Source organism: Heliangelus exortis, chromosome 21 (assembly GCF_036169615.1).
Source record: "Heliangelus exortis chromosome 21, bHelExo1.hap1, whole genome shotgun sequence".
NCBI classification, from domain to species: domain Eukaryota; kingdom Metazoa; phylum Chordata; class Aves; order Apodiformes; family Trochilidae; genus Heliangelus; species Heliangelus exortis.
Window position 1 is genome coordinate 10,858,953 of NC_092442.1, and position 24,886 is coordinate 10,883,838.

The window sequence follows — 24,886 nt, forward strand, 5'->3', positions numbered from 1 at the left end:
CCATCAGGGTGCGGGCGGGTCGTGTCGCCCCCCGCCATGTCCCTCCCGCCGCGGCCCCGCCGCCCCGTACTTAAGGCGGTAGCGGCGGGCGCTGCTATCCTCGCGCCCTGACCGTGTGTCCCCGCAGAAGATGGCCCCGACCTGCCTGCGGCCCCTGATGAGGTACCGGTCCTTCGCAATCCTCTTCCTCACACCGCTGCTGCTGCTGCCATTGCCGGTCGCTGTACCGACGCGGGTAAGTGCCTGCGGGGCCCGCGAGGGAACAGAGCCCGCCAGTCAGAGCCCTGCTGCCCCTCAGGAGCCCACCCCTCAGCCCGCCAGTCAGAGCCCTTCTGCCCCTCAGGAGCTCACCCCTCAGCCCGGCGGGTCTGCTTGCCCAGCTGGCGCGGGGCCTTGCCGCAGGCAGCCTGTGCAGCAGTGGACACCCTCTCCCCCTCACCACCGCATCTCCTTTGCCCCTTTAGCAGGCAGTGCCCGATCCCTGCCAAGGCAGTTCTTCCCCATAGTGGGCTGAAGCAGATCCTTCCTGCCACTTCATACTCCTGTGCAGCTCCAGACACTGGTGCTAGGCAGCTGAACTTGCAGAAGGATTTCTGTGGCAATCTCTGTTCATCCCAAGGGTTATGCCGCCGACAGGACTTGGGGCTCCCATGGACCCAACTCATCTTACAAATTAAATGCAGTTCTTTTTGGACCAAAGATAAATATATTCATAACTGGCCCACACTTTTAGAATTATGTCTTGCATAATCTTGTAATTATAGCAGTAGACAGAAAGATAGGACTTCTGGATTCTCCAGCTCATCTGCTGCTGAAGTGAGGTACTTGAAGGGGTGTTGCTGAGTGGCATTCTTCACCAGTGATGCAGGTGGAAGCTGTGTGTTTTGCAGTTATCATAACAGGGTTTCAAATGAAATACCCTCCAATTCCCATCCATCTTACAGGAGCAATAGGAATGGCACAACTTCTGTGCATTCAGCAGGGTTATACCTGCTTAAAATTGGAATAACACAGTGAAGAGTTTGGCTTCTATCTATGTCTTGTATCCATCCTTCTTGGCAAAATGTGAAAGCTCAGTTTAGTGAATGTTAGCCTACTAGAGCTTTAAAGTCTATTCTAATGCTAAAAAAAGTCTTTCTTCTGAGTGACCTGTATAGCTCAGTATATTTTAAAGTACAGGAAAATGTCATACATATTTATAAACAAAATTGCTATCCCTTCTGATTTACGTGTCGAAGTATTATCAACACTGCCTTCCAGATGAATGCTGCTGCTTTACAGAAAGAGAGATTTCTGACTGTTAGGGACAACTTTGATCAATACTAGGAAACTTCATTTCTCTGAAAAAAAAAGTATGTCTTCAGTTTTCCAGTATTTTTAGGAATATTGTGTCATCAGTCTAATCTAAGAAATTTCAGAATTTCACAATAGGAGAATAACGTTTCTATCAGTGACTGTTTTTTCAGCTCTCAGTGAGAAGGCAGATCACTGTTTCCTGTCCAGGGACACCAAATAAACATTTTTAAACTGTTCACATACATTACTTGATAGATATAGGTGTCGATACTGAGATGTATTTAATAGCAGAGCTTTGGTTGTTTGAATCAGCTGTGGTTTTTGGAGTTAATTTATAAGCATGGTTGTATTTTTGAACTTCACATAAATTATTTACTTTCCACTCTACAAAACCAATGTTTCTCCAGTACTGGGAATTTTATTCATTTAGGATTGTTTATCTGTCTTTCATACTGGCAACAGATTAACCACAGTCAGTTCTAGCACTTAGTTACTGTGGTACAGCATAAATTGTATCATGAGTTTACCTCATATTTATTAAGGGAAGAGATTTAAATAGGACTTGTCTGATATTTTTTCGTCTAAAAAGCCTGCACTGTAACTAATATCCCAGAAACCTGAAAAAAAAAAAATAAGAAAGTAATTGCAAAAGCTGTTTTCTGGTTCTTAAGCTTCTCAACAAAATGAAGGAAAACACACCTCTATTTATAAGTATTGCCTTACAGTAATTTTAAATGTCACTGTAACACCATTTATTTTTGCAATAAAGTCCCATTGGTTGTATTAGAATAAGTTTCTATAAAATTCTCTAAATATGGGCAAATTCTGAACTACAAAACACTGACTAAAACACTGTTTACTGTTGGCTAATCAATGGCCTTGCTTCTCCTAACAGTTTTGAAATTACAAACCAAGGCAGACTAGGTTACAGAGATGCCTGATCAATAGTATAAAAAGAAGTTACAACATTTGTGATCTAGGGAATTCCCCTAGTAGGTAAGCACAGTATGATTTAGGAAAGTAGTTCAATACCTCTAGAAAGCTTAGTCACCAGATAAAACAGTAAAAGAGATTTAGCTTAAGAGTTACTTTAAAAAGTTAAGAAATTATTCAGTGATACAGTTTCTGGGCTCAGGTATGTTACTGAACACGCCTTGAATTTTGTGTGGGTGCATGAGAACAAACACTCTAAAAGTGTGAAAAAGATGTTTTTATGCAAATAGGGACTTGAGAACCAGGTTTGAGAGCACAAATTTAAATCCTTATGTCTTTGTTACCTATTTCAGCATAACTTGTTAAGCTAAAGGCAGTAGACTGTTTAGGCCCCTTTTAAGAGTTATCAACGTGTTTCTTATCTGAAAGAATACTTTTCTATGCTTAAATGTGTCTTCAATTATGTTGCAGGAGGCCAAATGTGCATATATCATCATCATCATGGCAGTGTACTGGTGCACTGAAGTGATCCCGCTGGCTGTTACCTCCCTCATGCCTGTGGTGTTTTTCCCTCTGCTTGGAGTTCAGAGCTCTAAATTAGTAAGGAACTTACTCATTTGAAGTCTGATACAGGTATATCCATTGCTCCGAGCAAACAAGCAGTATTGAGCAAAACAAGTCTGATATGAAAGCACTCAAGTTGTGTAGTGCTGTTTTTGAACATGTTGAGCAGTGTTCAGGATTCTTGTGTGGGAAGATGCTGGAGTAAACACAGATTTGCCCAAGATGTTAAGGGTGTGGGGCTCAAGGTGATAGAGGGGAAGGTCTGACTCTGGTGTGGATAGTGCTGGAGAACATCCTACAAGTGTTCATAACCCATCCCATGAAAGAGCAATGCTGACATATCCTCTGGGAGAATTCAAAATGCATTGGGAATCCTTCTTCTGACAGGCTGCAACTGCCCCTTCTGCCAGTGCTGGGATAGAGCCTGGTGCAGTAAATGGCTTTGGGAGACTGGAAGGCAAAATGTACTGGTGAAGCCAGCAAGAAGCAACATTTGGAACCCTGACTACCTTCTCTGTTTTCCAGGTGTGTTTGCAGTACCTAAACGACACAAACATGCTCTTTCTTGGAGGGCTGATTGTTGCAATTTCTGTTGAGCAATGGAATCTTCACAAAAGGATTGCGCTGAGGGTCCTGCTGATTCTTGGGGTGAAGCCTGCACTGTAAGAGTGTTACATTACTTCTTCCTTGCCTGTGTCAATTTAGCAAAGGCATAGGGATAGTATTTAACAAAAAGCAGAGAAGGGAACCTTTGAGAACCTCTTCATCTGCACTTGTACAGAGTTTCCAAAGGTGAAGTCTGGTAGCAGTAGGAGTTTAACTCTCTTTTAGCCAAAACCAGTATCTGGCTAAATTCTAGATGCTTGCCATTGGGGACAAAATGATGACAGACTTAAGCATGCATAGACTAAGGAGCATTTAGACTTTCTGGGATTCCTTCAGTGAAGGCGGCAGAGGTGTCCTAAAAGGGAATATGGCTCTGCTTTGTATTCCCTGTCTGGGCTCTACTCTCTAAATTATGGTGACTACAAAGCCTAGCACTATATGGTTTTCCTCCTTCCTCCTCTACCTGTTTCTCTCTTTTCAGGCTCATGCTGGGATTCATGATAGTCACTGCCTTCCTATCCATGTGGATAAGTAACACAGCCACCACTGCTATGATGGTTCCCATTGTCCAGGCTGTCCTGGATCAAATGGACAACACAGAGTATGATGTGACCATGATGGAACAAGCACCTGGGCAAACAAATACAGTGATTGAGTTGGAGGAAAAGAATGCAGCAGATCCCACTGTGGTGCATGGTAAGGGCCTACTTAGCAGTGAGTTGATCCTACTGAACTTGCTATGCTCAGAACTCCCTGTCCTAGTAGTTCTCTGCATCTTTTCCAAGGAAAAAAGATGGTAACCTGACAAAATCCTTAAATATCTGACATTGAGGTTTTTCAAAATGGCTTCCAATTTTGGTGGCTGCCATTTTGTTATGCATAGTGCTAGATCCCATGCATACTGTTGTGTTCTTTCCTTAGGTTGTGGTCATTCCATAGTTTCCCTAGACTTGACTGCCTGCTCAGGGAAGTGAAAAGCATATCCAGTGGGAAATAGCATCCAGTTCCCAGCATCCCACTCTAAACCTTGTGATTATCACTAGGGATTCAGCTTCTAAGCCACAGAGGAATGTTTGCAAAGATTTGTGCAAACACAACCTATTTTGGTTCTGGGGTAAAAAATACCTCTTTATTGACTAGATTGTATGTGGAGGTGGGGTGAAGAAAAGAGTTCCTTAAAAGCTACATGGAAAAGATGTAAACTGACAGAACATAGTAATCTTAACAGTTATGCCAGGCAATAATTTGGTTTTGGATGGGTTTTTTTGCACCCATATTCACAGCTGTTAAAGCTAGTTGGGTTCTTACTGTGGTACTGGAGTGGATCAAGTGATGGCAATATCTGATTGGTGGTAAGCCTCTCTAGAAAAACAAAATTACTGCTGTGAAACTGTGGCAGATTTGGACAGTTATGACAGATATGTCCAATATGGACAGCAACATGCTTTGATCTTATAGGCCCAGACCATCAGCTTCTCTCTTCAGGTCTTCATGAATGTGAGTCCAAAGTTTTTAGTGATATATTTGTGGTTTTTCGTATTAAAATAAAAGGCATAGGCAGACTGAAAGCACTGAGCCTCCAGACCCTGTCCTGAATTCTCTGCCTCTGTCATTTTATACCTGAGGCAAGTCCTGTTCTTTGTGTCTAGTCATAAGCAATGGACAAGTCCCCGATGACCCCAGATCTTCTGAGGAAATGAAAATGAGGAAGCATATATGTAAGGGAATGACACTCTGTGTATGCTATGCTGCCAGCATTGGGGGAACTGCAACACTCACTGGAACAGGACCAAACATGGTATTGAAAGGCCAAATGAATCAGTAAGTCATCTTGCCATTTCTTTCACTGTTTCTGTAACCAACTGTCTAATCTTAGATGACTGTTTCAGTTGCAAACTATAAGCAATAACCAGTCAATTAACTGAATGTGAGGAGCGTGTATGAAGTGATGGCCCTCATTTTTCTGCTTCAGCCTACTAAACGCAGCTTTGTGTTGGTATCAGAGGTCTCCTGAGAGTCTTGGAAATGCATGCTGGTAATCAGCAGACAGCTAGTTGGTTGATCATGAGATGCTGAGATGCTGGTTCTTCTGCCTTCTCTATTTCAACTGAAATGCAGCTCATCAGCAGAGGAACTGCAGTGAAGAGCATAAGGGTGTATAATTAACTCTTCTCATACCGAACAGAGCTAAAAATAGCTTAGCCTCTCCTACAATATTATTCCTCCATGCCATGGCTGTGGAAACTGTATGGATAATGTTGTAAAAGAAAGGAGCTATCCACAAAATACTCTCTTTGCTAAATTGAGTTTGAGCATTGATTTAAACCTGGCCTAATCTACAGGGAAAATTTTGCAGATACCACAGCACTCCTTCAACATTGCTTCCTTCTCTTGGGAGTACTTCATTGTCAGCTGCCATGTTACCTGTTGGTTTTAACACCCACCTGGAAGTTTGCTGTTGATATTTTTCCTCCAGTCTTCACCGGTGGATGCAGGAAAAAACAGAAATTGATGTTCTCGTAACACTGACTTAATTCTTTTAAGCCAACTAGCAACTTCATCTATTGAAGCAGGTAGAAATTTCCTAATTCAGGAAAGACAGTTCTTGCTCTCATACTAGAACGAATGAGGAGAAAAAAAGAACATCATGCCTTAGGATAAATAACCAGACATGTAGGAAGTGAAAGGTACCTAGAATGTGCAGGAGATCTTTCAGCAGTTATTGTCTTGGTGAGACATAAAATATCAATGCAGGCTCCTGTATCTATTAAAGTAAAATACAGGGGAAAACTGAGGATCACTTAAGTTCATCTGTGAAATGCAGGCTGCCTTCCTATTGACTTCAGTTAGTCTATGGAGGTTGGATTTACACATATAATTGTCACTCGCAAATGTTAAAGGAGAGCAGATTACTAAATGTTTTGACACTTATAGAGAAAGCATTTTTTTTTTCTTTTCAGGCTGTACCCCAACAATAATGATGTTGTGAATTTTGCTTCCTGGTTTGGGTTTGCATTCCCAAATATGATTCTGATGTTGGTGTTAGCTTGGCTTTGGCTACAGTGCTCCTTCATGGGACTCAAGTGAGTACTTAACTATATGGTACTGAGTAAACTTCTCAGCTAACGCAGATCAGCTTACTGAGAAATCTGGATAGAAAAAATTCACTGATAAGTTTTATAGGAAAGAGCAGTTCGATTTCACAGCAACCTTTGATGTCTGAAAACCTTTTTTTTTTTATTCATGGGAGTTGCACTAGGCCAAAAGCGTTATACTTTCTTAATGATTATACATAATTGCCTTTTTATTTTTCAGTTTCACATTGAAAAATTAGACCCCTAGAAGAGCTAAGAGACCTGTTTTGTTATCCTTGATTCAAAATTGAGTTTTACATCCCAGGTTGCTCCAAATTGGACAGAGATTTACATCCATCCATAGACTTCATTCTTCTGTGAGAACTGGCATATCCCTATGACATACTTGGAAATGGTTGTGATTTCTTTGTTCCTGACCTCTGCCATAGTCTGTGTCTGTCCCCAGGAATGACAACTTCAGAGTGGCAAGCATGTTAAACCTGTTTAGTGTGTTAATACTTACAGTATTTTATTCTCCCTTTTTCCTAAAGCTTTAAAAAAAGCTGGGGCTGTGGGACAGAGAGAACTGCTAAAGAAAAAGCTGCATACAACGTGCTGAAGGCAGAAATGAAGAAATTAGGCCCAATCTCTTATGCTGAATTCAATGTCCTCCTAATGTTTATTTTGCTGGTTCTCTTGTGGTTTTCCAGACACCCCGGCTTTGTAAAGGGCTGGGCCACCAGGCTCTTCCCAGAAGGAGAAAAGTAAGTTTTTAGGTTTTCTGTTTTGGGTTTTTTTCCGTACTGTACCCTGGCTGTGAATCAGATTCCCTTTCTCTTACATTCCATTTTTGGTGTGGAGTCATTCATTCCAATCTTACCTGAATTCTCGTGTTTTCTGGGCTTGATCTATCACTTGTGTATGAGATCATCAGTTGACTGGAGAATTGGACATGGAGCAATCTGAATCTCCTAAAGGAATGAAAAAATTCTGTAGTTAGGGTCTCAGTCACCCCAGTGTACATGCTGATATATCGTTTGTATGAGCTACAATCAGTTATAGTGTCATTTGAATGTTTTTTAATATCATCTCTAAACAATAGCTTGGAATTTACTGGGAAGTCGACTTACTTCTTTGAATGGCTTCTTTGCATAATTTCTGTGGCATATTAAGAACACAAAATGGACAATGGGACTTGTCTGCTCAGGCCACTTCTTTACACATCTTTCTTGGAGACACAACTGTTGAATCTTGGCTTCATCACAGAGAAGGAACCCTGCTCCCAGTCATCTATGACTCTGGCTGTTAATGGGTATATGTGGCAGGTCTGAAAGGCCTCAGTCGTGAACTAATCACCCATTTTGCTGATGTACAAGCCTGAAACAGGATGACCAAGAGCAGTGACTACAGTACTGGAAGGCATCTATCTTCTAGGAGAAAGATGTCTATTTTCTAAGCTATCTTCTCTTTTCTTTTTTAGGTATATCACTGATTCTGCTCCTGCTGTGTTTATTGCCCTTCTACTGTTTGTCCTTCCTGCCAATAAACCCAAATTCATAAGCTGGAATCCAAACGCGTCTGACCCTGAACAGCCTGAAGAAGGTATTTAAAAGAGGAGTTGTAACATCGTGAAACAGCCAGCTCTAGTTAACATGGCAGAAACATATGCTGGATTTCCATGCAGTTCTTCAGGATAGCTCACCTCCCTCATTTCTTGGGTGAGGCTGGGACACTGTCCCTGCTCATGTGTCACCCTTACCCTATGCAGGTTTCTCAGTAATATGCATCTGCCTGTTGGGTCTTTCCCTAGTATCTTACAGCAGGGAAGACAAAATGTCTTCACTTTCCTAAAACATGTTCTGCTTTTCATTTCTCACTTCAGATATAAAAAAGGCATTTTTATCAGCCCCGCTGCTAGACTGGAATGTGGTTCAGAGGAAGATGCCCTGGAGCATTGTGCTGCTGCTGGGAGGAGGTTTTGCTTTGGCTGATGCAAGTGCAGTATGTCCTGACATCTGTTTTTCTCTGACTCAAAGGCGAACTTCCCTGGTTTGTTATCTAGTCCTGTATTACTGGGCATGCACCCAAAGCCAAACCCAGCAGAGATGTTCAGTCTGGCGGCAGATCCATATTAGCAAGAACTGGGAGGAGAGGTGTTCGTGTCTCTTTTTCAGGGATTTGTGTGCTTTGACCAAGTTTCTTGGGGAAATTCATATTTTGATCTAACTTTTGTGGCTAGGTAGTTTTAAACCACGGGGCAAATTAAAGCTGTAGGGCCATACATTCATCTGCATACATCACACATATATTATTAAAGCTCCAAAGCTTTCAAAAGCCATCAAGTCAAAGGTTATGTAAGCTGCTTGAGTCAGTTGCTGCTTATGTTTCTAGAACAGAGCATTCATACAGTATCAGTATTTTCAGAAACCTTAATAAGACATGCCAGGAAACTTCTGAGTGATACATTAATTATTTGCAGTAGTCACATTAAGAATTTTTGCTGTTTAGCAAAAAACCCATATTCTTGTTGCCAAAGTGTGAGGTAGTATTTGGGTTCCAGAAAAAATTAGGAAAGTGGGACTCAGTATTATGTCTAGTTGGCAAAAAAATTTTTTTTAGTGTTTCTGACAGATCACTGGACTTTCCTGGATGGTGTTTATATAATTCAGGAGTCATTTAGCATTATTTGTTAGGAATGTTATCCATAATGTGTTCATGAACTAGGGGTTCTAGGCCTCACTGAAAACTGATTTTTTTTCTTGTCAGAACTCTGGGCTCTCAGCTTGGCTGGGTCATCAAATGACTCCACTAGGATCTATCCCACCATGGGCCATTGCAACAGTACTTTCACTTATTATAGCTGTCTTCACTGAATGCACCAGTAATGTTGCCACAGCCACCCTCTTCCTACCTGTCTTTTCATCCATGGTAAGATTACTTTGATCCTGCTATCCTATCAACTGCACTATCAGAGTCTCTAGTGGCAAGGCAATATCATTTATTGTCTTGAATGTTGCTCCAGTGTTACTTTGAAAGCCAGTAATTAAACAGTCCATCTGACAGTATGCCAGAATGGATAGTGGTTTCAACTGCTGTTCAGCACTGTGCTTATAGCATAATATTTAAAGTGCGAATGCAGACTTTGTCCAGTGGGCCCTACCTATATTTCTGAACCCTGAGAACCAGCTTCCTAGGGGAAGAAGCTAATTGAGGATACCTGTTCCATGGCATCCTCACTGAAAGGCAAGGCAGTTAAAGCCTTCTGTAGGGTGTGTCCCTTGGCCCTGAGGAAAAAGAAGTGAGAATCACTTATTAAAATACAGTTCAACAAGCATCAGTTAACTGTGGTAATTTTGTATTTGAACCACCAATTCAGAATTGGAAAAAAACACACAAACAAAACCCAAACAAAATAAAATCCAGCATTTTCTATTAAGCCCTTTGAATGGTTCCTTCATCTTCATGGTTTTATGATAGAATACATATAGAATACAGACTAAAATACATATAGAATTTCAGAATAAAATGTTTGTAAATATGTAAATATATATGTTTGGTGATATAATACCAGGAAACAAGGTGAACCTGTGTGTTGCAGTGGTCTGGGAAGTGTAGTCTGTGCTTTTCTTTTGGAAATCCACCAGTATTATATTCTCTATTTCATTGCAGGCTGCATCTGTCAAGATCCATCCTTTGTATGTTATGCTTCCTGGTACTCTCAGTGCTTCCTTTGCCTTCATGCTACCTGTTGCAACACCGCCAAATGCGATAGTGTTTTCCTATGGTCACATCCGTGTTTTGGATATGGTAAGATGATAATTGCCCGGTCTCTTATCTGAAGCTCTCTATTTGAATTGAAATTAAAACTGGCAAGTCGTAAGTCTCTTAAACAATGAAGATTTAAAAAGCACTATAGTTAATGCTTTCCAGTCTTCTGGGGCTTCGGTGAAGGTAGCTGAAACCTTGCTTCCACTGGAGCTGAAAGCAGAAGGTAACAGTCAGTTGTCCTAGGCTCTAGTCCTCTGATTGCCTGCCAGATCACACATTGCTAGGTTTTGTGCTGAACACCCTAATGTTTTCAGTTTTCTAACTGGAAACTTGAGGGGAGCAGAAGCTGTTCTTAAATAAAAACAATGTGTACATGCCTTGAAGCTCCTACCCTAGTTATGTAGCAGAGTTTTCAAAAGCTTTGCACAGTGCGTTTCCTGGTATTTCCACCCAAGCAGGAATGTAGGACAGTGGATACAATGGCTATTTCTGTGATTTATTTGACTGTGTTTCTTTCTTGTGTATGTACATATAGGCCTTGCTGCAATTTGGTGTGCTGGTGTTTGGTTACTGTTGTTGGTTTGGACTTTTGTCCTCACAGGTTAGATCTGGAATAGTGATGAACATCATTGGAGTCTTCTGTGTCACATTGGCCATCAATACATGGGGAAGACCTATGTTTGAATTGGACACATTCCCAACCTGGGCAAACAGCACAACGAACCAGTGAGAAGTGAAGAATTCATGCGCTAAACAAGGAGAGGACCCTTAAAATTACTCCCTGTTGCCTGAAGCCCTATATAGAGTCTCATCACCACTTCATATCAAGTGTCAGGTGTTCACTACCATGTGGGAGTCACGCATAAGTTGGTCAGGCAAGAACCAACTCAAATTCATCCTGGTCATACTGGAGCCAGGATTGCTGTTTAATTACACAACCCTAAGGATCATGTGCCCAGATCATTAGTGTGATCAGGTGATCTATTAGACCTCCAATCAGGATCGAGATTCAGAATTTATCAAACTTTAAATAAAGACGGGGCAGACTGTTGTATCAGGTGTTTGAACTATTGTGTTACTGATGTGCACTTGTAAATCATTATTATTGAACACTGCATCAGGCAAGGGCTGAAATTTCATTAACTTACTTATATCCATAAGTCAGCATCTGTACAGAGAAATCCCTCTTGCCACTTGTCTAGTGAAAGAAGAGGCATGTTATGTTACGTTACGTTACACTATGCTATACTATGCTATGCTATGTTATGTTATGTTTTAATGTGGCCTCAGCCACATGGTGGAATCCTTCCAAGTCAACGTCCAACACATTTTCAGTTGCTTTGTTTTCACTCCCAAGTCTCAATGCACTTACGACACCCTTAATGAGGGTTGAGATAATGTGATTCCATGGTCGTCATGGTTCAGTTGAAGTCTTGGGCAATGATGAGTTAAGGCTGGCTTTGTGTTTCTTGCACTGAGGCACTGGCATGGCCAGGAGCCTTCCCCTCTGTCAGCCACAGGATGTGGTTTCACATGCCAGCCAGTGTTTTGTTAGTGGAAGCCTGAAAATGACCAGTGGCCTATAGGACTTCACACTCACTATGAACATTTCTAGATTAGCCCCTAATTTGCTTTACTAATTAACTATGGAATTTTCGAATAGAGACAAGGCTCTAATTGAAGTCCTTGTAAAAATTTAGGGGCCCAGATATTTGGTCTTGTGCTGGCTTACAGACTTCTCTACTTTGGAATTCAGGTCTTGTGAGAAAAGTGTTTTGTAGCACCTGTTTATCTAATTTATGAAGCAGTAGTAGTTTACAGAAAGATTGGTATTGGATTAGGTGTGTTTTGTCGGTGGCACATGGGTGCTTTTCATTCGTCTCTGGAGATGAAGTTGAGTGGGAGGTAAGGCAGTGTGTTACAGTGGAGAGATCTGTGAGCATGACCTGAGTTCTGCTCCTGCACTTTTTGTGCAGCCTCATGCATGACAGTTCATCTCTTTTTGCCTCAGTTTCCCATCTTGAAGAAGATGTCATGGTACTTAACCTGCCTCACAAGAATGTTGAGAGGACACAAAGGTCAGATTCTGTGCCCATGTTGATTCTCCACCTCGTGATGGGGGGTACAAGGTAGAAGAAGTTACAGAATCAGAATTCTGGCCAGAAGATCTGTACTCTAGCATAGCGGTGTGTGTAGGATGTTTAATAGTTATTAACATGAATGTTTCTTATAGAACTGGAAATTCTTCATTTTTGCCTTCAAAAGTGAGGAAAGTATTACACATGAAATGACAAGGTGCTTTTCTGAGCAGAAAACTACTTCAAGAATGATTTAATTTTTGTGCCTTTATCTTCTGTGCTCTTTCAAGGTTCTGGGCACCATAAACTCACCACCCACTGTTGTTCCCAGACACCTCCAATGGCACGCAACCCTGTCTACCCAGCTGGCTGCATGTGGTGCAGCCTCATCCCTTTTCCATGGCATGGTGAAACATGTGTATAAACAGTTTCACTTGGAAAGTGTACCTAAGGAGGAAACCAGTTCTAGTGCCTAGAAGTTGCTTGGTCACATACATTTGTTACAGTCACCTGAAGCTTATCAGTATTTGCTTGAAGAAACAGAAACTGGGAACAGAACCTTCTGTGCTTTGGCAGTCACTTAATGCTAATTTGCATATGTATCTAAATGCGTTTGAGAAATGGATCCTTTATGCCTTCCAATGGTCTACACAGGATGAGGACATATCACCACTGCCAACTATTTCATGGTGCTTACTCTTCAATTGCAATTAACACACCGTGGAGCTTGCATGAGTGGGTAACACTGAGCTTACCTCTCTTGATTCATGCAGATCAAATCTCGTCTAAAACAGATTCAGCTAAAAGCTGTAGCACAGACACTTCTGTGCATTTGAAGAAAGGGACATCCTGAAAAAATGCCTTCATCTCAACTAGGAAAGAGCTTCCTGCTGCTGTACAAGAAGAAAACAAATGTTATTTTCACCAGCAGTCACACAGCATGGTATTGTCAGGACTGCTGGGGCAGGGGGAATGTCCATATGGGGTAATAAGGAGCACTGGTTCTATTATAACTGTGGTATACTTGGTGTGTCACTTCTCTGTCCTGTTAATAGCAAGTGATTTCTTTCTGAGACACATTTATGGCATCTTATAATTGATTTCTGTTTAATTTAAACAGGTGAGTTGCACTATTAAGAACCTGGCAAATAAAAAATTGCAAGACCTGTCTCTTCTTTGGCATGGATCATTTCCTCTATAACACAGTGGACCACTTGTTTTTACGTTAGCTTCCACTGCATCACGGTATTGCTACAGTAAGATCCGGGAGGGTACACACCATAGAGAATTAGTGCAGAGATTTGGGTACCACTTTGAGACAGTACCTTTGGACCTGCATATGAATGGTTCCTTCTCTTTTCTCAGCTAAGTGTTAACTCAAGCTTCTATCTTTCAAAACACTCAGGTGGGACCAAATCAGGGGGGCATACCCTACAATCTGTCTCATTCATTTCAGAGTAAAAGATTCTGAGAATCTAAGAAACAGCTAGTTTTTAAGAATTAATCTTGTACAAACTCTCAAGTGTTACAGGCAAAAATAGGCTTTTCTTCAGCATCAAGTATGCATGTCGTCCTGTGCCAGTGCCCTAAGTAAATTATGTGTTATTTACAATGGGTAATGCCAGGACAATTGCTTTGTTAGTGGAACTAGGTTAGATCCCCTTCCAGCACTGCATCTGTCATGATAGCTACTTTTCTTGCATGGTATTTCTTTCTCTTCATTGAAGGGCTTTTGTTTTAGGTGCATAATTTTTGATGGTGCTAAGGTAGTGGCATAAAGGAATCCCTTTGACTTCCACCTCTAAACATGTACCACTAGAGCCAGCAGTGAATATGGAAGGACCTTCAGCATGGTCTGTATCAGACCAGGTTACTCAGCCACACTGAAGTAGCAAACAGTTCCTGTTTTATCTTGTGGGCAGAAGGTGATTCCTAGTGGCTTAATGGGTATGTCAGTATCCAGCTGGCATAACAGCAGAGAGTGCTGCCTGTAAGGAACTGAATTAGTGCTTTCCCATTTTCTTTCCACTTCCTATAGCATGTGCCTAACTGTTCCTTTCTCCTGTCAGAATACCAAGTTGCTAATACTGTTTCTCCAAATGTTGAATGTCTCAAACTTGGAGAATCATATGGGGTTGTGTTGCACAGAGTTTGTTCGTATTAGTTCATGTATCTGTGTGCAGATTTGGCCAAATCTCAGTCATTTAAAGAGAGACAATGTGAGCATAAAGCAAAAAGCTAGAAACTGGTTTATTAAGGCTTTTTTTGGGTCTACTTCAACTTTAAGCAAGTTGCTCAACTTTTCTGTTCAGTCTGAAATGTTGCATTTTATACATACCTACCTGTAAAACTAGTCAGAAATATATCCTGCTAATTCAAACATGAAGACAAAGATTAAATTATTTGTCTAACTAATGAATAATCCATGTTGCTAGACTCTGAGTTCAATCAATTTGTATAAAATTTGCTATGACTCTTAAATTTTTACCTCTTTGAGTCATGTAGGAATCCCAATTTTTCTTGGAAGCAATAAGTAAGCCTAAATCTGTGACAGCATGGGAGGAAAGTCTTTGAATATAAAATCTAAAGCCTCAAAGCCCACAAGATAATAGGAACTCACTGTTTCAGTTTCAAATTACTCAGTTTTAAATGCAGACTTGCAATTTTGAGGGCTTGGCTTGTGAGTTTGTACAGTAACTTGCAGTGTGAAGCAATACTGAGTCCATAGACTGATCATGCAATGTGGCACATGAGACATGCCAATAGAATGTTGCATTTCTTGTCTTTTATGTCTATTTTTCCCTGCATTTCTCCTTGTTGTTAAATGCCTATGCCATTTGTTGTACTTGTACAGGAATATAGGCCTAAAAAGAACTATATTTATCAACAAACATTTTCTTTATCTTCTTGTAGTAGATTTATTTCAAATGCTTTGTTATTTAATCTATGGTTTAGCATTCTGGTGTAGTAACTGGGAGCTCATTATGCTGAAAATAATATGCTTACTTATCCTGTGCTTTGGCATTGCTAGTTAATACCTGTAGCTTTTCAAGGTGAAGGACAACTTGCTTCTTTGAGAGGCAAATTCTAAGGAATTTCCATGTCCTATATGCAATAGAGGTAGGCACAGCCCTCATCATTGAGAGCTGCAGAGTAAAAGAAAGGCAGACCACACTGCTCTGAGGTTATTAGGGACTGCTTAACAAGACATTTGGTAGCTCTTCAAAAACAGAGCCCAGTATACTGAAGCTATTTTTTGCCCATTTAGATTTTTCTGGAGCAGTAAGTCAATAGTTGTCCATTCATTATGGTGTCAATATGGACTGTAGGTTCTGGTCATAAGAAAAAGCCTATTTCTTCTGTAAGAAAAAACACCTTCTTGAGTTACCCTTCTTGAGTTTATTTCAGTACTTTGCCCACATGAATTTACTCACTATCCGTGTTTGGCACACAGGTCTTCAATGAGTTTTCAGAAACTGCTCCAGGTCAGAATGTGAGCCTCATTACAGTGTTCATAAAACATTATTTTTATAGACAAACCATATTCTTGAAAGAACAGAATGTTCCAGATACTAAAACTAGTTTGTTGTGGTTTCATTTGTGAACTATCCTTTGTGAACAATAACATGGGTTGGGCCTTAGCAAATATTTTAGCAAGCCAGTTAAATATCAAATTCTCCACCAGAAACAAAGTTAACAAAATCTTTCAGTTAAAGAATGATTATTTGTGAAGCAAGTATCTATTTTACTTCAATATTTTGTCTTGGCTATACAATCAAAAATCAGAAACCCAGGAAATGCCACTAGGAAAGTTATTCTTTAATTGGGGAAAAAAAAGTGGAGGGGAGCAGGGGGTGCGCTAAAATTGTCAGCTTTGTGTCATGAATCTCTAAAGCAAATCTTACAGTTCGGGTGATGATTGACCCAAAGCCCAGCTAAGAAAATGGAAACTGTGATATTGTTTTAATATGCTCATGAGAAAGCAAAAATAACTTAGGATCACATCCCAAGATTTTTTTTTTCCCCTTTTGTGCTGTGGTTAAATGAGAGGACTGAAAGATCAGGCACCTCAGAAATTATAATTACAGTGAGAGTTATAGTTTAACATTTTTCTTAGTTGTAGTGTTCTATATAAAACTGGGTATTTTGTTGAGTTTTTTTTTTTGTTTGAGGGTAGATGTTTTTTTAACACAGAAAGTGGCCTAAGAAAAGGAACGGATTGAAAAAATAACCTGTTTAGCTGACTGAACTAGGAAAAACAGGGATATTAATTGTAAGACATGAACAAATAACCAAGAGTGCTTGAAGGAACCACTGTTTCTTCTGTGGGTTTATGGCAATTAATTTCAAATACTTTAATTATAATTACTATTTTAACTTTGCAATACATAAAACATTGTAATGGAAGGTCAAGGAGTACTTCATACTGTTGTGTAATTATTAATAAGCTCCAGGCCAATTCATGTTACTTCAGTTACATGTTAGACATAACTCAGACGTACTCTACTGTAGTCCTAGCATTCAAAGGTTGTGGGCCTTGCCTACAAGTATATTTAGATTTGCTCCCTAAGGAATTCAGCATTTTTCTTCGCCTGAATGCTGTATAATCTTGACTATAAGCACTGACATGTTGGCTAGCATGCAGCTAAAGAGAAGGTTATATTCTTGCCAAATATTTTTGTAGGCGTACCTGAAACTGTAACTATTCATGCACCACCTTTACAATGACCAAGAATTAAAGTTATTTTCATGGTGAGTGGGTGAGGTTGTGAGGGAGTGTAGAGGGTATTTAGAGCTTTACTTGCCAGTAGGAAGCAATCTTACTAATCATATTTTAGTTATTGGAAACCATACATTTCCAGCACCATTTATCTGTAAAAGTAACTGCAGTGCTATTTATAGTATAGTTTGATGATCCTGTGCAAGAAATGGAGAATGTGATTAATTTTTTTTCTGATTCTCTTACATGAGGCAGTTAAGATGCCAATATAAAAACTAGAAATAAATTGTTGATTTTTTTTCTGTTTAGCCCCAAATTCTTCATTGCATAGCTCATTTTTATCAGAATTTTAATTACTGGAATTTCATAGCTTTGATCCTTATCTAACATGAACTAGCAGGTTTCTATAAACTTCAGATGCTCATCCAGTTTATACCTGGGGAAAGTCAGTCTTGAGTCTGAATCTGTATCATACGTCAGTATGTATTTTCATGCTCTGTTGTCACTAGCATCAAAGTAGCATCTACAAGCCCAGTGTTTTGAAGTCTAGCTCTCCACATAATTAGTAGTATTCCGTTTTGAGAACTGTTTTGCTAAGGCACCAGGTAAGCCTAAAGCTCCTTTGTATTTGAGCTTGCAGCTCAAGTTCCAGCCAGCCCCACCTTTCAAAACATTCAGAAAGACCTGAGGTTTTTACCTTATTCACCACAAAATTAGAAATAAAAGACAGCATTTGTGACAGTTTCAAAATTTACAAAAAACCCTACTTGTTAGTCTGGCATAGTCAAATCCAAACAAACTAATCCTAGACATTTGAAATTTACATTTACTCACAGTACCACTGTGTGGCTCATCTGCCTCTTGAGCTTTCAGGCTACATTGGCATTCTCAAGCCTCTGTTCTCAGCTGTAGTGCCAGGAAACTTCCCTAGTTTTTAGAATAAAGAAGTAAGTTCTCTTGTAAGGAGTATGTTGTCATGCCAGCTGGCAAAGCTGTTTGTTCATACTAAGAAAAATGCCTTTACACGTAGTCTATGTGAGCATACCTGTTAGTTTCAGCACCAAATTATCTATTTGTTTCTTAAACACAGGCAAAACGTATTATAAAATAAAGGGGATGAATTTTTAATTAATTACAAATTCATGCCAACAATTTCCTTAGTTTTATATATAATTCTTCCAGGTGTTTTGCCCTATACCCTCCAGTAGAAGAGCCTAAAACTAAATGGCAGAGAAAGTGGATCAAACTACATCATTATTGGATTATTATTAAAAAATCAAATTACTGTCATGATAATCCAAAATATAATGGAAAATAAATGAAATAATTAGTATTTGCGACAATTACAAAATAGGTAATATTCAGTTTATTTTTCTGTAAGTATGCCTGTGGATCTCGGAATGTTTTGCGTTCCTTCATTATGGGGGAATGAGTTTGTTTCTGGACTGTTTAGCATTCAACAGAACAGGAGTTCAATCAGAGCAGGATCTATATGTCCTGGCTCACTGCAGAACTATTTCCTTAGAGCACCTTAAGAAGAGCTTCAAACTGAAAGCAATTCCTTTTTGAAAATGTTCCTTGTAGGCCGTCGTTCTCAGGTTCAATGGATATTGTTCCTGGCAAATAACTGACCTCAAATTCAATTGCCTTCCAGATGTCCTATGAATAGAAGACTGACATATTTCTAGCACAGGTACTAAAGAAAAACGTAAAATGCTTTCTGATACTTGACATTTAATCTTGAATTTATCTTTGCTTTCTAGTGGAATGGTTGTCTGAAACCAGAAGAATACCATGGTCACATAAGTACATACTCCATCATCTGCAGTAAGCCACAGTCTTTTACATCTTTTACACAATTTCACCAAATTTACAGCTTCACTGAATGATGTTTAACAATCCTCAGATGAAGATTGTTCCACTGTGACTGTCACAGGCTGGATTTTGAAATGCATGTCACCTGCCAGCTTCTTGACCTAAAAAAATAGAACTCAGTGAACAGTTAAGCCTTTAATTAAATATGTTCTGACAATTGTTTCTGTCTCTGATAACTATGATCTTGTTTCTATTGAATTACAATTATAAGATTGGAGTAAAAAAATTGCAGACTTTGTACTGGCTTGTTATAAATATAACATAATGCATACTGTGTTCTCTGTTATTTAACCATATTTGAAGCAGGATACTCTGCCGTCTGCAGAATTCTGTCCTGTAGTCTATGGGTAAAATCCTTTACAATGACATTATTCATGTCAGTACAAGTTTGCACTCTATTCTAAAGCAGATGAGTCAGTGTATGAACAACAGGGGATGTCCTGGGTTCCAGCCATTGGGTATAAAATAACTCTTTCACTTAATCAGTTTTCAATCATGAAGCCATACTGGATCTTCTTTTCTTCCTGATACAAATGGACTATACTATGATGTTATAGATAAACCCTTTGCAACACTGCACTTCCTCAGATCTAATAGCACTTTAACAAGACTTTATCTTCTCCTATGTCTAATGGTCTCTAATATTCTCTGCAGTTCATAGGTATAAAATTTAGGCTTAATAAGTAGAAGGCATATCTAGCTGAAAATTGAATTTTTGTCAGTTACAGGTATCCAGAGTGGAAAACATGACAGGTGACTGGGTTAGCCAAACTTAATTAAAACATAATGGTTTCCACCCTTAAGCCCTCAGAAGCAACTCTAAATTAAGTCCTAGACATGAACATGCAGGATCTTTATCTACAAGAAGTATTTTGTTACCAATTTGAACTGGATTCCCTGAGTTCTCCAAATATTCAAGTGCCTCTCTCAAATACTAAAAGAGAGACTTTTTTTGGCAATATGTATGATAATTCATTTAATATTAAAAAACAGAAGTCTCAGGTTCTGTGTGGCATCTGGAAATCCAGGCATTTAGATCCAACAATTGGTAATAATTGAAATACTATGCTACTTTGTGTACCTGGAAAGACCTTTTGGTCTCCTGGTGTCTGTGGTTTTCCTAAATATAGCATTAATAGAGACACATCACAAACTTGATTTTATTTTTACTTACCTACTGTTTGTAATTATTACTGCAGCCATATGTCATTTTCTGGATGCAGTTCATAATTTTCAACACCTTAATTTCCTTAAGGTAGAAAACATTATATAATCTATTTCTGTTTATTATATAATATATCTGTGCTTCACATATAAATTCACTGTAATTTAAGCATTTTCTGGCCATTTCTTAGACAAAGAACAACTGTGATGGCAACCTAGTCCCTATAAAAAAAGCGAAGAGGCATCAATGCTGTTTTGGTTTCACAACAATATGGAAAATTACTGGCTCGCAGTCATATTTGTTAACACCCTGAAAGCCTGACTAAACCGATATATAAAACAAGAAAAGAAATCCAACTTTTCCTAGAGAATGTTCTTATTCATTATACTATGATCCTGACTTTCAATTTTGTTCCTCTTTTTGATGGCCAAGAATTGAGATGTTTGACTTAACTCTGGCAAACCTACATAGCAATTTACTCCTATGACCAATCCTTTTTTCGGATACTCTCCTCTGAAGTCAGTCTTGGGAGAGAAATCACATTCCAGAATAGCAATGCAGACACGTGGAATCTGTTTGATCTCTGCTTTTAGCCCAAAGTCTGTGTTTACTGGGGAGTGACTTGTTATGTTTTGATATAGTAATGGTAGTATTCCACAACCACTAAAACCTTGCCTAAAAAAGGCAACCTTATTAAAGTTAACAAGCCATGCATAAATACTTTTTAGATGTCTTTGTAACCCAGTTCCCAAGAAAAAAAAATCACACTGCATAGGAATAGATACTATTACAGAAATTGCTAAGATACTGAAGATAGTTCAACAAATTAAAATAGAAAATTACTTTAAAAGAAAAAGGAAAATCTAAAATTGGTCAGGTTTCAGGTAAGTCCATATCTAGTACATTGTTGCACAAGTGACTAATAATGCAATAATACAGTGCTAAGCCATTGGGGCTTTTGTTTCAGCCAAGTTTTGAAAATTTAGTATGTAACACCAGACAGAGCTGTAGCTTCTTGAATAAATTCACCACCTTTTAATCTGGGCTCCTCTCCAGGGTGATGATGCAACAGTGTAGTTCTACTCTGTACTCTTGAAGCAGTTGTTTGTTAACTAGTTTCACTCTGATATTTATTTTTTTTAAATGAAGAATTAAATGCCAAGGTTGACTGAAGTCTACTTGGCTTATTTTAAAGTTGCTATGAAAAACAAAACAAAATCCAAGCTCAAATTTCTGCTCAGTATGCAGAAAGAAAAAACAAACTCAGAACTTGGTTTTGCATTTTAGAATTGAATTTCTTTTATTTCCTTTCCCTCCAGAAGTGATCAACAATGGCTTGTCTACTACAAAGTTAGAATGAATGTTCTGAAAATACAAACACAAGATAATCTCTTTTTATCCTTCCCAGCTTAAGCATTTATCTAAATGGAGGAAAAAACCTGACAAAATCATAGACCCCCAAAATACCTTCTAATGGAAGTAGAACTTAATTGTCTATATATGGCAAAATCTCCTTATATGACGCAACAGAGCATTATTCCAATGTTAATTTGTAGATTTTTGAAGGCTGATGCATAAAGGTGTTAAGTAAAGCTTTTAGACGTCCATTTGTTTTGTCTGCAGAGTTTTCAGAGTGAAGTGATTGATGCGAAACTGAACTTCAGTTCTAAAAATACACTAGAGTTCGTGCTTTGATCACTGAGTACGTTTTGGTTTCTGCCACTTTAAAGTTCTAAGTCAACTGCAATAGACTGCAGGACAGCACAGCAACTTGAAAATAGAGTATTTTTTCATTCTCGGTTTTATTTGGACATCGAAGCATCTGAATATCCTTTCCAGATGTAGATACCGAGCTGCCTCCGCTCCCGAGCGACCGTCACCGCGGGGCCCGCCGGAATGCCTCTACGGCGCGCGGCCAGCAGTGGGCGCTCTGCCTCCCGCCACTGCCTCTGTCGGGGCCGCCCCCGTCGCCCGAGGACTGCCCGCCGCTCGCCGGCCCGCCCTTCCTCCGGCGCCGAGCAGCAGTCGACACCGCCTTCCCAGCCTGTCCCGGCGTTCTTCGGCTGGGTCCCTGTCGCCGCCATCTTGTGTGGGGCGAGTGGCACAGCGCGGCGGGCAGCCATGGAGACAGGTGAGGGGCAGAGGTCGCCGCTGCCCCCGGGTGCTCGGAGCGCTGGGTCCGGCGGGGCAGTGCGGCGGGGGGCGGGCAGGCCGAGCACTTGCGGCCCGGGGAGAGGCCTCCTGTGGTCCTGCTGCACGGGAACCGTGGCCGCGAGGCTCTGGCGAGCGACAGGTGCCAGGCGGGCTCTGAGTCCGCGTCCTCGGAGAAAGGGCTTGGGGCATGTTCCTGATACCCTGCGGGCCCTCCCGTTTCTACCCTGGTCAGGCCGGCTCCGCCATCCCGCTTGCTCCGTTGCCGCGGCAATCCTGGAAGTCCCCGCGGCCCTCTCCCTTCCGGAGGCCGTGGGAGAGGAGGTGGCGGAGGGCAGCCGGGGCCTCTCGGGGAAATTGTGCTTTCCCCAGATTCTTAAATAACTTTTGCCACGGGTGACACATTTGTCCTTAATTCACGAATCGGATGCCTATCTGGAGGCACAAGGCCGTCAGTTAGTCCCCGTCTGTCTTTTTTTTACTGTGGAAAGTGTTGGCTTTTGCAGTTCTTCACGAGCCCTGGGCTACTTGCCATGCCTGGGGAGGTGTTCAGAAGGATGGTGAAGACCTATGCGTTCTCCAGACTTACCCGTGCCCTCAAATTGCACGTCTCAAATTGAGAAAATGATTCAAATCTATTATGCGGGTCAAATTCTGACTGTTTGTCTTTTGTATCAGATGATGCAGGAAATCGACTTCGGTTCCAGCTGGAGTTAGAGTTTGTTCAATGTCTGGCAAATCCTAATTACCTCAATTGTGAGTACTTGAAATTAAAGATCAGGATCCTGAGGAATGAATATAGTTTAATGGTGTTTTAATATAGCTGGTAGTATAAAACAGGGAGAGAGGGCTAGACAAAGACCTGTGAGAGGTCTTTCACAGCGTAAAAGTAGTCTATAAGTAATTTGTTTAGATTTCTAATAGGTGGGTTTTTTTAAATGCAAAATGTTTTATCAGTTGAAATTAAATAAAAAATGCATCTATCTGTTGGAGAAAAAATAAGATAAAATCAGCATTTAAAAAGTAATGTGATGTTAACAGTATTCCTTTATATGAAAACAGAATTTTATTAATGTTAATAATACTTTCAGGTACTATACTTAATTCCCTAGCAATTTGATGCTACAGTCAATTTCCTGTTCTCTTCCTTGCTGTTATATGAAAGATGCATACTGTAAGGGAGATGATGCCTAGGATGTTGTAATAGAAAACATTTTTCCTGTTTTTTTTCCCCTTAAATTTGAATTATCAAAATTTCATTTTAATTATAAGGCTTTTACTAAAGTGCCTTTTTGTATAGTTTGTGAATGTGTATCCTTAAGGTTTGTCAGTTGTTTTTTTTTTTTGCACATCTGTAGCTGACAATTTGTAATTTTATTTCAGTTCTTGCACAAAGAGGCTACTTCAAAGACAAAGCTTTTGTAAATTATCTTAAGTATTTACTTTATTGGAAAGAACCTGAATACGCAAAATACCTGAAGTAAGTGTTAAAATCATCTAGATTTCTGCATTTTGATGAGACAATGTTTACCGTCTGTACTGTACAGCATGTCAGTATTTAATTTCTGCTTGTAACCTGACCTTTGTCTTCCCCACTGTGCTTATGTGACACATAATTTTTTGTTTCCAGTATTCCAGATGCAGTGAGAATAGACAAGATGTAAAACTTGTCTTTCATGAGTTGTGTGTGGAATCTTCCTTTTGCAGCCTTGTATCTGTACTTTACCATGTGTTTAAAATAAAACTGTTACAGAGTACATTTTAAGAGTGATTTTGAATTGTTGGAGCTTACACAAAACAGAGGATGAGTTTATATTTTGATGAGTGTGCAAACTCCCCTCAATTTTTGGAAAACATTTTTGGTTGTTATATAAATAAGCTCTGGAAATCGACAGTGTAGTTGTTATGCATTTAATATAACCTATCCACTGGAAAAATCTAGCCATCCTAACCAAAGCAATGATGTGTATCTGTTTAAGAACAGTTACTGAACTCCTTGTTTTCTACTCTGATACTTAAGTTACTAAGTTACAGCGTGAAATATGTATGGTCTCAAGTGGTTTGATACTTTGAGTAAAGCCCATACATTATAAAACTAGAATGAACTGCAGCATTATTAGAGACTCCAGCTTTACTGTACCTTGTAAAAATTTGTATTAAAGTATGTTTATTTTTAACCCAGGTATCCTCAGTGTTTGCATATGTTAGAGCTGCTGCAGTATGAACACTTCCGTAAGGAACTGGTAAATGCTCAGTGTGCTAAATTTATTGATGAGCAACAGATTCTTCACTGGCAGCACTATTCACGGAAAAGAATGCGCCTCCAGCAAGCACTTGCAGAACAGCAGCAACAAAACAACACCTCTGTAAAATGAAAAATGTTTGGAAGAGTAATAATAATGTGTACTTCATGTCAGCTGAAGTATTTACAAAAGAGGAATGATCCAGTCTGTGGGTTTGGCTCTGTCTGTGTACATTTAATATTTATTTATCAATCGTTGTGTTTTTTTATTTCATTGTCTTTTTTAAAGATAAAAGACTGATCAACACCTACTTCTGCATTTTATTTTATAGTGTGGATGATTTTGTAAGAGCATTACTTACTGTTGATTCCTCTTGATTTTGAAAACAAAACATAGTTTTGCAGGCTTTAACA

General features: G+C 39.7%; 1 protein-coding gene across 6 annotated transcripts; it reads left to right on the plus strand.

The window, feature by feature from the left end:
• The first annotated feature begins 105 nt into the window (after nt 1-105).
• SLC13A5 (solute carrier family 13 member 5) lies at nt 106-24,781 on the plus strand. 6 transcript variants are annotated; one of them, XM_071764988.1, is made up of 16 exons: nt 106-235; nt 2,701-2,829; nt 3,319-3,455; nt 3,881-4,095; nt 5,049-5,220; nt 6,360-6,482; nt 7,025-7,237; nt 7,954-8,075; nt 8,356-8,474; nt 9,240-9,401; nt 10,143-10,280; nt 18,803-18,866; nt 21,919-22,210; nt 22,909-22,986; nt 23,614-23,710; nt 24,413-24,781. In XM_071764988.1, the coding sequence occupies exons 1-14, from the start codon at nt 131-133 to the stop codon at nt 22,910-22,912; spliced, it is 1,995 nt and encodes a 664-aa protein (XP_071621089.1). In that variant the 5' UTR covers nt 106-130; the 3' UTR covers nt 22,913-22,986; nt 23,614-23,710; nt 24,413-24,781. The 6 variants fall into 6 exon arrangements, with proteins under 6 accessions (XP_071621089.1, XP_071621092.1, XP_071621090.1 ...); XM_071764991.1 differs by having other exon boundaries at nt 7,184-7,237; XM_071764989.1 differs by lacking the exon at nt 24,413-24,781 and adding an exon at nt 23,861-23,989.
• Nucleotides 24,782-24,886: the final 105 nt, after the last annotated feature.